Source organism: Vulpes lagopus, chromosome 3, assembly GCF_018345385.1.
Source record: "Vulpes lagopus strain Blue_001 chromosome 3, ASM1834538v1, whole genome shotgun sequence".
In the NCBI taxonomy this organism is placed as follows: Eukaryota; Metazoa; Chordata; class Mammalia; order Carnivora; family Canidae; genus Vulpes; species Vulpes lagopus.
The window spans coordinates 32,970,377-32,985,250 of record NC_054826.1 but is presented as its reverse complement, the minus strand read 5'-3'; the positions used below and the strand labels follow the sequence as shown (position 1 = coordinate 32,985,250).

General features: G+C 40.7%; 1 protein-coding gene across 1 annotated transcript in view; it reads right to left on the bottom strand.

The window, feature by feature from the left end:
- Positions 1-14,874, bottom strand: part of GALNT10 (polypeptide N-acetylgalactosaminyltransferase 10) — a 216,815-nt gene that overhangs the window by 104,154 nt on the left and 97,787 nt on the right. Inside the window, exon 3 of the mRNA XM_041749418.1 lies at positions 13,832-13,970. Coding sequence (XP_041605352.1) covers positions 13,832-13,970 — 139 coding nt within the window. The remainder of the gene's footprint in view (positions 1-13,831; positions 13,971-14,874) is intronic.

Here is a 14,874-nt window from a genome sequence, read left to right as displayed (position 1 = left end):
ATTCCCCATGCTACAGCTTTCAACACAGGCTGACAGCGGGAAAGGGGAGCTCTGGTTAATCGATACGTCATGCGAAATCAAGGTACCTGGAACTAGCAGCATGAAATAACCACCAGAAGGACCATGCTTCAGATCCTGGTTAAATGCCAACTGCTAAAAAAAAAAAAAAAAAAAAAAATTAAAAAAAAAAAAAAAAAATGCCAACTGCTGGGCAAACATCATTAGGAGAAACTGGGCTTTAATAACAAGACTCTTGATGATTCACAAAAGAGGAGAAAAGAAAAAAGCAAAAATGTAAAGATATGTGTTCAAGGATATTGCTGCCGCTCGGTGTCCAGAGACAGAGAACTAGAAAAAACAACCTGTATGCCTATCAATAGAGTAATGGTTGAATAGGTTAGATTCTTGTGGACTGTTACACAGCTGTCAGAAATGTCTTGGAAACATGACCATAATACATTAAGGGAAAAAAGCTACTTGTAGAATAAAATATATATAGTACAACCACATTTTTTGTAAAAAACAAAAACAAAAAACAAACCCCCAACCCCCCCCCCGCCAAAAACCCCAGATCCTTTCATCTGTCTATACATGTTGTATAAACAAAGGAAAAAAACCCTACAGAGAGCTAAACTGTTTGCATTCACTATCTGGGCAGGTTTAGGATTGGAGGTGGGTGGTGGGATGGAGATGGGTACTACTGATTTCTTCCCCCTAAAAAGGTATGGAGCAGGAGGTTTACAATCAGGAGTGAATGGGGTCCTATTCTATTTAACACGGTTCCTCCACTGAGCTGCTCTGCTGGTCTTACCACCATGGTGCCCTGGAGGCCATCTTAATGAAGGGAGAGAAGTGACCATCACCTTAACTCAGAGTCTCATTCTCTTTTTTCTTAAACCCTTTTAAGGCCAACACCACTTAGAGATAAAACCCATCTCTGTAACCAATTTTACTGAGTGTTACCTCTCTGCTCCTAGACAAGCATGGTGAGAAATGCAAACTAAGTTATCTACTGGTTGTGTCTATTTATACTTATCTCGCCAATCCTGCTTGCCATGCCTGGTCCAAGAACCATCATGCACAAGGGGTTAGAATTTAAAAAGCTCCTCCTTCTCTGTGAGGAATGGGTCTCAGTCTGTGTGTGAGGCAGCAGAAAGAGCATATGCTTGGATTTAGGTTTGAGTCTTCTCTGCTGGCTGAGATCATCTGAGGTTCAGTTCGTGCATCTGTAAAATGGAGCTAGTGATCCTCATTAGATACAAACAATTTCAGAGAGGCTAGAATCACAAAGGGTTGCAATAGTGTTTTTGTAAACAAGAAGATGGTGTTCAAACATAAAGGGAAAAAAAAATCACGCAAAACCTCAAAGTGGGAAGAAGTAAAATGAGGTTGGTAAAGTGTTCAGCTCCATGCTTGGCACAGAAGCACTTGATAAATGGGAGACATTGTTATCATTCATGGAGAACACAGCATCCATTTCTAGAAGTAGAGGACTCAGAAAATGCATTGGAAAAAAAAAAAAGAAAATGCATTGGTCTGCAGAAATGATAAAAGAATAGAAACCACACATCAGCTCATGTGGATGTCGAGTGGTTTTTGCCTAGCATAAATTGTAGGGGATACATGCCCATTTGATTTTTTAGTTGACAGGCAGCCATTTTTGCTTACAAGCTATTTATCTCTGTAATTTCAACCCAAGGGTTGAATTCACTGAAGTCTGTTTTTACAATTATAGGAAAGAAGTCAGTTTGAGAGATTTTATTGGCTGCCATTTTATTTTAAGGCTTATGAGCAACTTTAAATCCCAATATTAGGTCTGGTAGATCAATAACTATTGTCTTGAAAGAAACAAAGAAAGGAGTCATTTAATTTCAGAGGAGAACTGATTTAAGCCTCCTGAAAAATCAGTGATGCTCCAAAGGAACCTGGACTTTTTCCTTTCTCAGTTCACAAATCACCACATAACCCTTCCTTCCACCTTCCTGCCCCTACTAAAAAGAGCCTTGCTACCCACCTGCTAAACTAGGGAGTCCTCATCCCTCCCAGACTGAGCATCTTGGGGGTACTAATCTCATACTGAAGTTCTCCATTACAAAGTGTCAGCCGAGCTTACTCTAGCACACAAATCATGATAAAAAGGATAAAAACTGTAAAAATACACACTAAATATGTCTTCCAAGCCTGTCACTGCTCTATGGAAGTCTGACAAACCTCTCAGCACTGGGGCAGGTGGGACAGGGGTGAGTGCAGACTCCAGTCATTCATTCCCATTACAGAGGGTAGGAAGAGGTGTGCACGGCCTCTGCTATGACCTACACACATGGCACACAAACTCCATCATCCCACACACCACAACACGGCAGACCACAGCTGATCTTGGATCATTTTTAGATTTACTATCCATTATGCTTCAGGCATTTCTTGCTATTCAAGGAAAGCAAGTTAATTAAAACCACAATAAAAACAGAGCAACTCAGAAAAGGATCCCGTAAACCATTTTTCACAACATAAATGGCATCATTTACTAAGCTGCCTACTAGACCTCATCATTTGGATGTTTAATGATGTCTTAAACTTGACAGAAATAAACTTCATTTTCTCCAAATCTGCTCTTCTCAAAACCTTTGTTTCTGTAAATGGCAACTCCATCTTCCCAGTTGCTCTAGCCAAAAACCTTGGCATTATCTCGATCTCTTCTCTTCTTATATCCATATTGTCTGTAAGCAAATCCTGTCATCTCCACCTTCAAAGTATATCTAGAATGGAGCCACTGCTTCTCTGCCACGTCCCTGTCACCGTGGTCTGAGTCACTGTCGCTCTTCTCTGCCTGGCTGCAATAAACTCCGAATTGGTTTCCCCGCTTCCACCATTGGCCGCCTACAGCCTGTTCTCAACATAGCAACTGAAGTATTCCTCAGAAAATGAAAATCAGATTTTGTCGCTTTCTGCTCAAAACTCCCAGGACTTCCCATCTCACCCGCTTTGGTAAGAGCCAAAGGCTCATGTGGCCCTGACATCTCTCCAGCCCTGCTTCTCATCACTTTCCTCTTGGTTCACTGGGCTCCAAGGGCAAGCATGATGGCCCCAGGGCATTTGCATTTGTTCCCTTGTTTCTTCTGCCTGAAGAGTTCTTCCTCCAGTTAACTACTCTGCTAGACCCCCTTCATTTCTTGGTATCTCTGTTCATATGTCATCTTTATTAGAGAGGCCTCTCCCTATCACTGAAATAAAATCTATCCCATTTCCATCACTTTCCCTACCCCTTACTTTGCCTCTGTTTCTTATATCCATTTATCACCATCTGAAACAGTAATACATTTATTTGTTTTTGACTTCCTCTACACAGTAGAATGTAAGCTCCAGGGAAAAAGGAAATTTTGCTTATTTTGTTCATTGCTGTTTCCCCAGGGACTACCCCATACAATAAGCACACGTAGTAGGCTCATGATAAATATTTGTTGAATGAATGAATGATCTGCAGAGACAGTTTCCAGTGACTAATAAGCTTGAGATCTCTTTAAGGCAAGGACTGACACTTGACCATTTTAATATAAATGAGTGGTGCTAGCTCTGTTTTAGGTGGGCTACAGATAGCGGGTGGGGGAGTGGGAAGGAAGTCCTTAATACATCCACAGTTACTTTACATTAAGTTCCTGACTTAGCCCTGGGTACATCCATAGCTGGCCATGCAGGGCAGGAGCCCAAGAACACAGGCAGCAGCTCTGTCAACAGCTTCCGTTAGCTTCCAGGATCCCCAACACCAATGCATAGCTGGCAATGCCTTCTGCGTCAGGAAAGCTCAATTGTTACATCCCTTGGTCTTTCTTACTCAGGTTTACATAACCATTTGAGAAGATTCTGCTTCTGTTTCTGGGGATGTTTATAAATATCTCAGGCCCTCAGCATCACCAAGGCCACACTAACATCCCTGAATAGGACCTCCACGCTGCCAGTTCTTATGGGTCATGGAGCCATTTCCGCTCAGACATCTTCCTCCTCGTGATTCCTCACTCTTTGATCTGGGTGTTTTGGATACTGCAATGGTTGGCAAACGACCACAACAAATCCATTTCCAATTGGACTCTAGATAGAACTCTAACCAGGGTTTACCTGTGTGACTTTGGCCACAAGTCATTCTCCCTCCCCCAGTTTGATTCTCCTATTTGCTGATCTGAAAAAAAAGTGAGTAATGATGATGATAATAATACCACCCACCCAACCTGTTCATGAGGGATGCTCATGAACCTGTTCATGAGGTCTGTAATGTGATTTTCCCGCAATGTCTTTGTCTTGTTTTTGTATCAGGGTAATGCTGAGTTCACAATGAAGTGGAAAGTACTCCACTCTCTTTAATTTTTTGGAAGAGTTTAGGTAGAGTTTGTATTCTTTTTCTTTCTTTCTTTCTTTTTCTTTCTTTCTTTCTTTCTTTCTTTCTTTCTTTCTTTCTTTCCTTCCTTCCTTCCTTTTCTTCTTTCTCTTTCTTTCTTTCTTTCTTTCTCTTTCCTTCCTTCCTTCCTCCCTCCCTCCTGCTTTCTTTCTTTCTTTCTCTCTCTCTCTTCTTTCTTTCTTCTTTCTTTCTTTTCTTTCTTTCTTTTTTCTTTTCTTTCTTTCTTCTTTCTTTCTTTCTTTCTTTTCTTTCTTTCTTTCTTTCTTTCTTTCTTTCTTTCTTTCTTTCTTTCTTTCTTTCTTTCTTTCTTTCTTTCTTTCTTTCTCTTTTTCTTCTTTCTTTTTTAAAGAATTCACCAGTGAACCCATCTGGATCTAGAGTTTTCTTTGTGGGGAGGTTCTTAACTATAGTATCAATATCATTAGTAGATACAAGAATATTCTAGTTAATCATTTCTTTTTGAGTGGGCTTTGGCAGTTTGTGCCTTTCCAGGAATTTGTTATTTCATCTATATTGCTGAATTTACAGGCATAAAGTTGTTCAGAATATTCATTATTCTCTTAATAGTTATAGGAGCTATATCATTATATTGCCTCTCTCGTTCCTGATATTGGTAATTTGTGTCTTCTCTCTTTTTCTCCATATCAGTCTAGTTAGATGTTAATCTATTTAAATTGACCATCTTAAAGAGTCAGCTTTTGGTTTCATTGATTTTTCTATATTGTTTTTCTATTTTATACTTTATTGATCTCTGCTTTGATCTTTTTTATTCCCTTTCTTCTGCTTATTTTGGATTAACTTGCACTTATTTTCCTAATATCTTAAAGCAGAAGCTGATGTCATCAATTTGAGACCATTTTTCTTCTCTAATATAACCACTGAATGCTACAAATTTCCCCTTAAGTACTCCTCTAGTGACATCCCACAAATTCTGATATGCTGTTTTCATTACCATTCAGTTCAAAATAGTTTCTAATTTTCCTTTTGATTTCTTCTTTGACCCATCTGTTATTCATAACATGAATTACATAGTTTCCAAACATTTGGAAATTTTAAGAGACTATTCTGTTACTGGTTTCTAAATTTAATTCCACTCTATGGTCAGAAAACATGTTTTGTATCACTTGAATCCTTTTAAATTTATGGAGACTTGTTTTCTAACCTAGAATATGATCTATCTTGGTAAGCCTTCTGTATATACTTGAAAAGAAATGTACATTCTGTTAATATTGGGTAGAACATTCTATAAATGTCAGTTGGTCATGCTGGTGGATAACACTGTTCAAAGTCTACTATATCCTTGCTGATTTTCTGTCTAATTGTTCTATCAATTTTTGAGAGAAAAGTGTTGAAATCTCATAGTTGTGGCTATGTCTATTTTTGCACTTCCATCAGTTTTTGCATCAGGTATTTTTAAGTTCTCTTATGAGATACATAAACATTTAGGGTTGCTTTGTTTTCTTGATGAAGGACCCCTTTATTAAATTATGAAACCATCTTCTTTATCCCAGATATTCTTTGCTCTGAATTCTGCTTTAACTGATATTCATATAGCCACCAAAGTTTTCTTTTGATTAATGCTGGCATTGCAGATCTTTCCTATCCTTTCTTTCACTTTTATTTGTATCTTTATGTTTAAGGTGTGTTTCTTGCAGCCAGCATGTAGTTGAATCTTGCTGTCTTATCTAATTGGACATTCTCTGGCTGTTTCAGTTATAATTAGTGTATTTACTTTTGATGTGATTCTTGGTATGATTAAAGTCCATCATCTTGGTATTTGCTATTTCTTTTTTCTGATCTCAGTTTCCTTTTCTCTCTTTTTCTGCATTCTTCTGGATTAACTGAATATTTTTCATTACTCCATTATTATCTTCCTTGTTGGCTTATTAGCTATAACTCTTTGTTTTGCTATTTTAGTGTTCATTTTTATGATTTATGGATACATTTTAAAGTTATAACAGTATACCTTTAAAGGATATTGTATCACTTCACAAGTAGTATGAGAATCAAAGAGTAGTATATTGTCATTTCTCTTCTCTAATCTTTCTGTTGGCATACATTTTCCTTTCACATAAGTTTAAATCCAACAATATGTTGTTATTATTTCTGGTTACGTGTCAGATACCTTTTAAAAAGATTTAAACAATAAGAAAGAAATAATGTAAGGAATGGGGTTAAGGGGGGTAAGAAATAGTGTATATTTACTCCCATGGTTACTATTTCCAGTGATCTTCATTCTTCGTAAATGAAATCCCTATTTCCATCTGTTACCATATTCTTTTTCCTTAAGGACTTCCTTCAACATTTCTTATAGTACATAATTGCTGTGATAAATTCTTTCAGCTTTTTTTGTGTCTAAGTCTCTATTTTGCCCTTACTTTTGAAAGATATTTTTACTGGGTGTAAAATTCTAGATTGGCAGAGTTTTTACTTTTAGTACCTTAAAGATGTTGTTAGACCATGCTCTTGCCTCTAACATTTCCAGTGAGAATTCTGTCCTCCTTGTCTTTGGTCCTCTGTATAAAATGTTTTATTTCTCTACTTATTTTGTTTTTAATTTTATTTATTTATTCATGAGAAACACAGAGAGAAAGGCAGAGACACAGGCAGAGGGAGAAGCAGGCTCCATGCAGGGAGCCCGACGTGGGACTCGATCCCAGAGTTCCGTGGCAGACGCTCAACCACTAAACCACCCAGGAGTCCCTTCTCTACTCACTTTAAAACTTTGTCTTCATCACTGGTTTGTAGTAATTTGATTATGATACACAGTGGTGTCATTTTAGTCATGTTTCTTGGATTGGGTTTCATTGAGTTTCTTGGATCTGTGGTCTTATAGTTAGTCACTCGGAAAACTTTTGGCCAATGTTTTTGTCCTCCCATTCATGGACTCCAATTACCTGGATATTTGACTGCTTAACGTTATCCCATAGTGCATTAATGCTCTTTTAATTTTGAAAAATTCTTTTTCTGTATTTTACTTTGGAGTAGTTTCTTTTCCTACTCTTCAGTTTCACTCCCTCCCCCCCGCAGTATCTAAGCCGCCATTCATCCCCTACACTATTTTTCACTGTAGGCATTGTTAGTTTCATTTCTAGAAGTTCAGTTTGGGCTTCTTTATATCATCCATGTATCTACTTAATTTTTGAAACATATGGAATACAGTTATAATAACTGTTTTAGTGTCCTCTGCTAATTCTAAAATCTTTGTCAACTCTAGGTTTATTTTGATTAGTATTTTTCTCATTATGGGCCATGTTTCATGCCTTCTTGGCATGCCTGATAATCTTTCTCTGGGTTTTACCTTGGTCCACACTGAATCTTTGTCTATAATCCCAAGCTTTGTTCTGGAATGCAGTTAAGTTACTTGGAAAAAGTTTGACCTTTCTGGGTCATAATTTATTATTTTATAGGCTAGTCCAGAGCACTGTTCAGTCTAGGACTAATTATTAGTTTTCATGAGGTAAAATTCTTTTAAGTGCTCTATATAATTTTCCAGAAGTTATGAGTTATAAGGTTTCTCAGTCTGAATGGAAGAGAGTCTCAGCCCTGTGTGAGAGCTAAGCAGTGTTCCCTCTAGTCCTTTTGGGTGATCCCTTTCTCAGTCTTGGGAAGCTTTTGCACAGGCAAGTACTCATCAGAAATCTGCTGAATGGTCAAGAGAACCATCTGCAGATCTCCTCAGCTCACTCTCTGCATAGCTCTCTCCTGTCTAGGACTTTGTCCTGTGAACTCTCGCCTCTTTGGTCTCCCTGGACTCTCACTCCCTCTCTTCAGTTCAGGAAGTCCTCTGGGCTCTATCTTGGTTCCCCTCCCTACACTATGGTCTGGAAACTCTAGAGACAAAAGTTGGGGAACTTGTAGGACTTATTTCATTTATTTCCCATCTCTTAAGGATTACTGCCTGTCACTAACGGATGCCCAATGTCTTATAAACCATTGCCTCACAGTTTGTCGTTTGTTGTTATTTCAGGCAGGAGGATGTCTGTTACTCTGTCTTGGCTCCCAAATAGCATTTTTGTATGTCTGGGTGTACCTTCATCTTTGGGGCACTATTATTATCATTACAACTAGTGCTATAAGTGTGGTTGATTTAAACTTGTGCTGGTAAGTTGCCTTTCTTTCCAGAGTATATATTTAATAAATGTCTGTCAAAATGAATAGGCTCTAATTGCCTCCCTTGTTGCTTCTGTAACCTATTAGAGATGTTGAGGTGATCAACAGAATACTGTCCTATTACAACACCATGAACTTCTCTAAGTTCTTTTGAGGAAATTCAAAACACATCATAAATCAACAGAGTTAATTTAACAAAAAGCAACAAGCAAAAAGAAACAAAAGAAGCACAGAACCAGGAATCTAGTAGGTTTGGGCCTCTTATTGCAACAAAGATACCACTTGGGTCCATTTGTTACTGAAAGCAAAACCAATGGGCTGGGGGAAGGAGGCCAGGATCGTATAGAGTTTTCATTCCTACAATGAATGGTCTTTGACTGCTTTCAGTTCCACCATGGAAAATCTTTGCACGGGAGAAAATGACCATTTTCTCAGAGAACTTTGCATAGAACCTTCAGACCCCAGGCACTTCAGTAGTTAGAGCTGTTGCCATCAGCTCTGTGCTCTGGAGGGGCCTCCATGTACAGTTACTGAGCCCTCACACCTCCATGGGAGCAGGGAAAGCAGGCCAGCACCCCAACCAGTCTCTGCTCCTACTCCATGGGCAGGCAGTGCAGAGGGCAGGTTCCCTCAGAGCCAGCTGGCTGCCTCCCACATGTAAGCCCAGCAAGTCAGGCTGAACTGACTGGTTTCCATTCTCTGTGGTTCTATGGCCCCTGGTGCAGCTTCTGGGGAAAGCAAAAGCAGCTGGCACACACAGCTCCTCAATCCTGTTCTTGGCATGCCATTGCCAAAATTCAGTTGAAGAAGTAAAAAGCAAACATTACCTCAGCTCCTGCTAGAGAAGTCGTTTCAGCTCAAAGAAACCAGAGGGAGAGAATGTCTCCTCTGCTCTAATTTCCTCACACATTTCTGCTGTCTGCAGGAAGATCCACTAACCGCCCCCCACCCCCACCCCACCCCCTAGCCCGGGGAAAAAATAAAGCTCTTCAAGACATCTGTCAACTCATTTCTAGAAAGTGAGCTTCCACACTGGGAATTCTAAAAAGTGTGTGTTGGTAGAGGGAGGGCAGGGAGTGTCAAGAGCACTGGATTTAGTGACATCCTTCATGGTGACTTGAATGCTAGCTGGGTAGGGTGACAATAGAGGAGCCTGAGGCGTCCTTAGGCTCAATTCCCACCCACCTAGAACAGTGGTTCCTCACCTTACTGATGCCCTGGATCCCTCTGCCAGGCTGGTGAAGCCTATGGTCACTTCTCAGGGCAGCATTTATAATGCATAAGAGACCAGATTATAAAGGAAACCAATTGGACTAAGATATAGTTATGAAAATAATGAAAAAAAAGTTTGAAATATAGTAATAAAAGTGTTTCCTTCTGAACATATTAAATAATATAATCTAGTGGCAGTTCTAAAACTACCTTTACTTCAAAGCAGTGACGAGTATTCATGACATTTCCAGATATTCATAAAGTGATGTAAAAGTAAATGATTTCTTTTGGTGACAACATCATGGGCTTTGTTGCCTACAGTTATAATGGAAAGGAATACCACATTTCAGTTAAAGGTTAATGAAAAGAAAAATGCTGTGTCACCTCATTCAGGTTTATAGACCCTCCTGAGTTCTACCTACAGACCTCTCTGTGGGCCCCAGGACTCCTAGATTAAGAAGACTTTTTAAAAAATATTTTATTTATTTATTCATGAGAGACACATACAGAGGGAGAGAGAGGCAGAGACACAGGCAGAGAGAGAGAGAAGCAGGCTCCATGCAGGGACTCGATGTGGGACTCGATCCCAGGACCCCAGGATCATGTCCTTGGCTGAAGGCAGGCACTAAACCACTGAGCCACACAAGCATCCCAAGACTTTTTTTTTTTCCTGAGCTGTTGGGAAAGAGTGGTGCAATGGGGACAAAGGTGCCAGGCTTCAAGTGGGGACCTCTAACCAGCTGGGAGACTCACTTTTAATCTTACAGTAAGCCAGAGATTGTGTACCCCATGCTTACTCCTCTACCTTTAGGATCTCCCCAAAAAGGCTGGGGACGCTGGGTGAAGGGTCCTCCGGAGTTCCAAGTACTCTGCGTCTACTCTTACTACTGGTCTTCTCATCTCTGGTGTAAGAACCTGCTTAGCCCATCTGTCCCCACCTCTTGTACAAGGCAGCAATAATGGCTCATTGATCATGGTATTCCTGGCATCAAGCATAAGGCTTAGCACTGAGAAGACCATTCCTATATATTTACTGACTGAAGAGATGAATGGACAGATGAAAGTTGTGACCACACCTAGCTTCTCTCTAATTATCAACATATTCTTTATTTCACACCAGTAGTTCCTCTACCCTGGTTATGTAAGTGAGAGTCGCTTTACGAGGTTTTAGAAAATACTGAGGCCCTGGATGCACCCCAGAGACTCAGATTCCAGTGGTCTGGGGTGGGGCCCTGGCCTCTGTATGTTTTTAAAACCACCCCAGGTACAACTAGAGTTGAGACCCCACAGTAGCACAGAATAGCAGCCGAGGTGAGAGTGCAGTGCTCTCTGATAAACTTATTTTCTAGAGCTAGCAAGATGAAATTAGTGCAGAATTCTGAACTCTGCAAGGGGCTAAACACATAAATTGAGTTTCTGACCCTCAGAGTCAGGTCACAGTTCTGAATCCAGCAACATCAGTAATATCTGAACTATATTCTCAGTTGAAAAATCTGGGGCTTGACAGTGAAGACCACGAAACAAACTGCAAACACCATGGACAAGCATTCTGAGGCCCCACGCTCTCTCCTCTCATGGCAAGAAGTCCTTATGAACAGGGCCCATCCTGGATAAACAGCACGCTTTCTGGGAGACAGATTCCTAGCTGTGTGGGTTCCTTACCTACAAAGCAGAGAGGATAATCATAAGGCCAATCTAAACATACTGTTGTGGGAACTGAAAGATGGAATGGGGCAGGAGCATTTTGTCAGTAGCCCAAACATGCTACCAAGATTAATTCTTTAGTATTGGCATGCCTTGTTTTACGGTCACTTCGCTGTCCTGGGTTTTGTAGATACTGTTTAAAAGTGAAGGTTTGTGGCAAACCCTCGTTGGGCAAGTCTGTTGGGGCTATTTTTCCAACAGTATTTGCTCACTTTGCGTGTGTGTGTCTGTGTGTGTGATATACCGGTAATTCTCACAATATTTCAAACTTCCTCATTATCATTATTATATTTGAATTGCTGCAATCTCATGATAAAACATTAATGGATGTGGAGCTGCTTCTTACGGGTGAGCAAAAAAAGTAGTTTTTTAAGATGGAAACTACTGGGGAAGACACCGTGAAGATTGTTGAAATGACAACAAAGCATTTAGAATATTACATAGACTAAGTTGATAAAGCATGGCAGGGTGTGAGAGGATTGATTTTTGATTTTGAAAGAAGTTCTCTTATGGGTAAATGCTATCAAACAGCATCATATGCTATAGAGAAATCTTTCTTGAAAGGAAGAGTTGATTGATGCAGCAAACTTCATTGTTGTTTTATTTTAGGAAATTGGCACAGCCACCCTGGCCTTCAGTAACTGCCACTCTGATCAGTCAGCAGACACCACCAACAAAAAGATTACAACTTACTGAAAGCTCAGATGGTGGTTAGCATCTTTTAGCAATAAAGTATTTTTAAATTGAGGTACGTATGTTGTTTTTTAGACATAATGCTATTGCACACATAACAGACAACAGTATAGTGTAAATGTAACTTTCATATGAATAGGGAGACCAAAAAATTCATCTGACTCACTTTATTATGCAGTGTTCTGGAACAGAACCTGCAATATCTCCGAGGTATGCCTGTACTGCATTCTACCAATTGAGTTCTAGGTGGAAAGACCTTATGGATCACGGATACTAGGTCAGACTCCTTGCATTCAGGTTCTGGCTCAACTCACCAGCTGTGCCATCCCATGCAAATTATCTAACCTTCTCACACCTCGATTCCTGATCCGCAAATGATGGTAATAAAAGTACGTACCTCAGTGGGTTTTTGGAAAGTCTGGCTGAGTAAGGTAGGCACCTAAAGTACCTAGAACATCTTCTAAAACTTAAGCTTTGCATCAGAATCACCTGTAGGGCTTGTTAAAACACTGATTGCTGGGCCCCTCCCAAAGGCTTTTGATGCAGTAGAATGAGGCTGGGAACTGAGAATTTGCATGTCTAACACACTCCTAGGTACCCATGGCATTGCTGGCTTGGAAACCACACTTTGAGAACCACTGGCAGAGAACCATGCCTGGCATACAGTAAGCACCTACTAAGTGTTAGATGCTATTATCTTTTCCTGGGCTCTACTTTCTTAACCTCTGAGCAAAACACTCATTGCTCCAGTGACCCTTGGTACTGCCTTCGTGTAGAAGCTATTTTGAATTCTACTTGTGGAGGTTCCCAAAGGGTAGACCCAAGATAAGTTGCAACAGCACCATGCGGGAGCTTACTTATAATTCAGGTTCTTGGGTCCCAACCCAGATCTACTGAATCGGGATTTATAGGGGTGAGGCACAATATCCTGGGCTCTAATATTCCTCTGCCTGACGCTCCTGCATACAGATTTGAAGACTCCTGCTCTGCTAGAAAATCACCACAACCACCACAACAAGCCTACTGAAAATGGCTAGGGAGGCAGGACAGTTTAAGGTCCAGAGTACAGGTTCTGGTTGAGCTGGAGACCTGGCTCAGCTTCTTTGCCACCTTAGGGCCATGAGTTACGATGCTCATTTCAGTCTGTTTCCCCAGCTGTAAAATGGACACCATTATACGATCTACCTCACAGGAACCTCAGGTGATGCCAACAAAGTACCTACATATGACAGCCATGCAGAGAATGTTGGCTGCCACTCTAACCTTCTTCCTCACTGCTATGATGTGTCCTGGCTCAAAGTCACTTGAGACAGCTTATAAAAAAAGACATAAATACATAAGTGCATAGGATGGCTAAAATAAAGCCGCTTTTAAGCAAAGGAAATAAAAATGTATCACACAAAAAGTGGGGAGCATGGGGTTGAAACTGTCGCTGCAGCTGTCTGAATATGAGGTTTGAATGTTCCCATAGGCCAGAGCAGAGGGAAAACACAGTGGTCCCACAGTTCCCACTGCCTGAAAAGAGGAAGGAGGCCAGCTCTTTCTTATCCCTCTGCCACCCCACCTCCAAATCTAGGAGAATCCGGTCATATAAACCTCTGCACCAAGGCCCTGTGTACCAAGGAGGTACAGTCACTTTATGTACCTGCTTCTTTAATTAATTCTCATCAAGAGCCACATGCAAAATCCTTAGATCCAGAAGATGAGAGATGTCACACTCACTTTGGGTGCCGGATATCAGGGAGTGAGCGATTCAGGGAGATTTTATCACTGACGTAAATGTTAAATCCATTTTCTCGGTACGCCTGATCCACTCTCTCAGCGTCGGTCATGGGGTAAGGTCTGCCTTGTTCTCCATTTCCTAGGAGCAAAGAGCAAAGTCAACGTTGCTAACTGAATGGAATAGGGGAAGAAGGATGAAAGATATGATTAAACCACAGAGGTGAAACTTTATACTTGGATACAGAGTGGGCCTCCAGATTTTGTCAGGGGAGTATAAAGATGGGCAAGGAATGAGCATTTATTCAGCCATGGCCATGCTATGCACTTTACAGGCCTGTTCTCATGTAATTCCCACAGCAAGCCATCAGGGTGGACATGTGAAACTTCATTCTATGGATGTAGGCTCCAAAGTCCATGCTTCCCCTGCTCTTCCACGGGCTCCAAACATCCCTGACCATGGCATCCTATCACCTGGACAGGAGGCCTGCATGGGAGTTGACCAACCTTGGGCCAGTTACCCCAACTCTCTAAATTGCTGCTTGTTCCATCTGGTACCCACAACCCACTGAGAAAGTCAAATATGAAGTTGCATACATGACAGAATTTATAAACAGTATTAGGATCACTCTCTAGGCAGGACAAACTTCATATGCAAATAAAAATGTTCCAAATGCTAAAAGATGCTTTGATCTTTTAAGTCAGCAGACAGTTAAGATCTGCCTAGTCTAGGCCACGATTGCCTGAAAAGTGTTGCTTTGAGGCAAGGATTTGGGTGGATAATGTGCTAGCTGTCCTTTACTCTGCACAATCCCTCTAGGGAAAGTATCCCTGATGCACCTAGCAATTATTCTCTGGGTTCCCAGGGTGCAGGTGATGAGCAGGAATGTCCACACCAACCCCTGCAATAATAGCTCAATAATCTGCAACTGGTGAGAGTCTTGAAGAAATGGCCATAAAATCAATTCGTTAAAAATCACCTCATCTTCTGGAGCTCATGGTCTGAGCAACACCCCTATTTGCTTTGCAAAGTAAATGTTGACAAC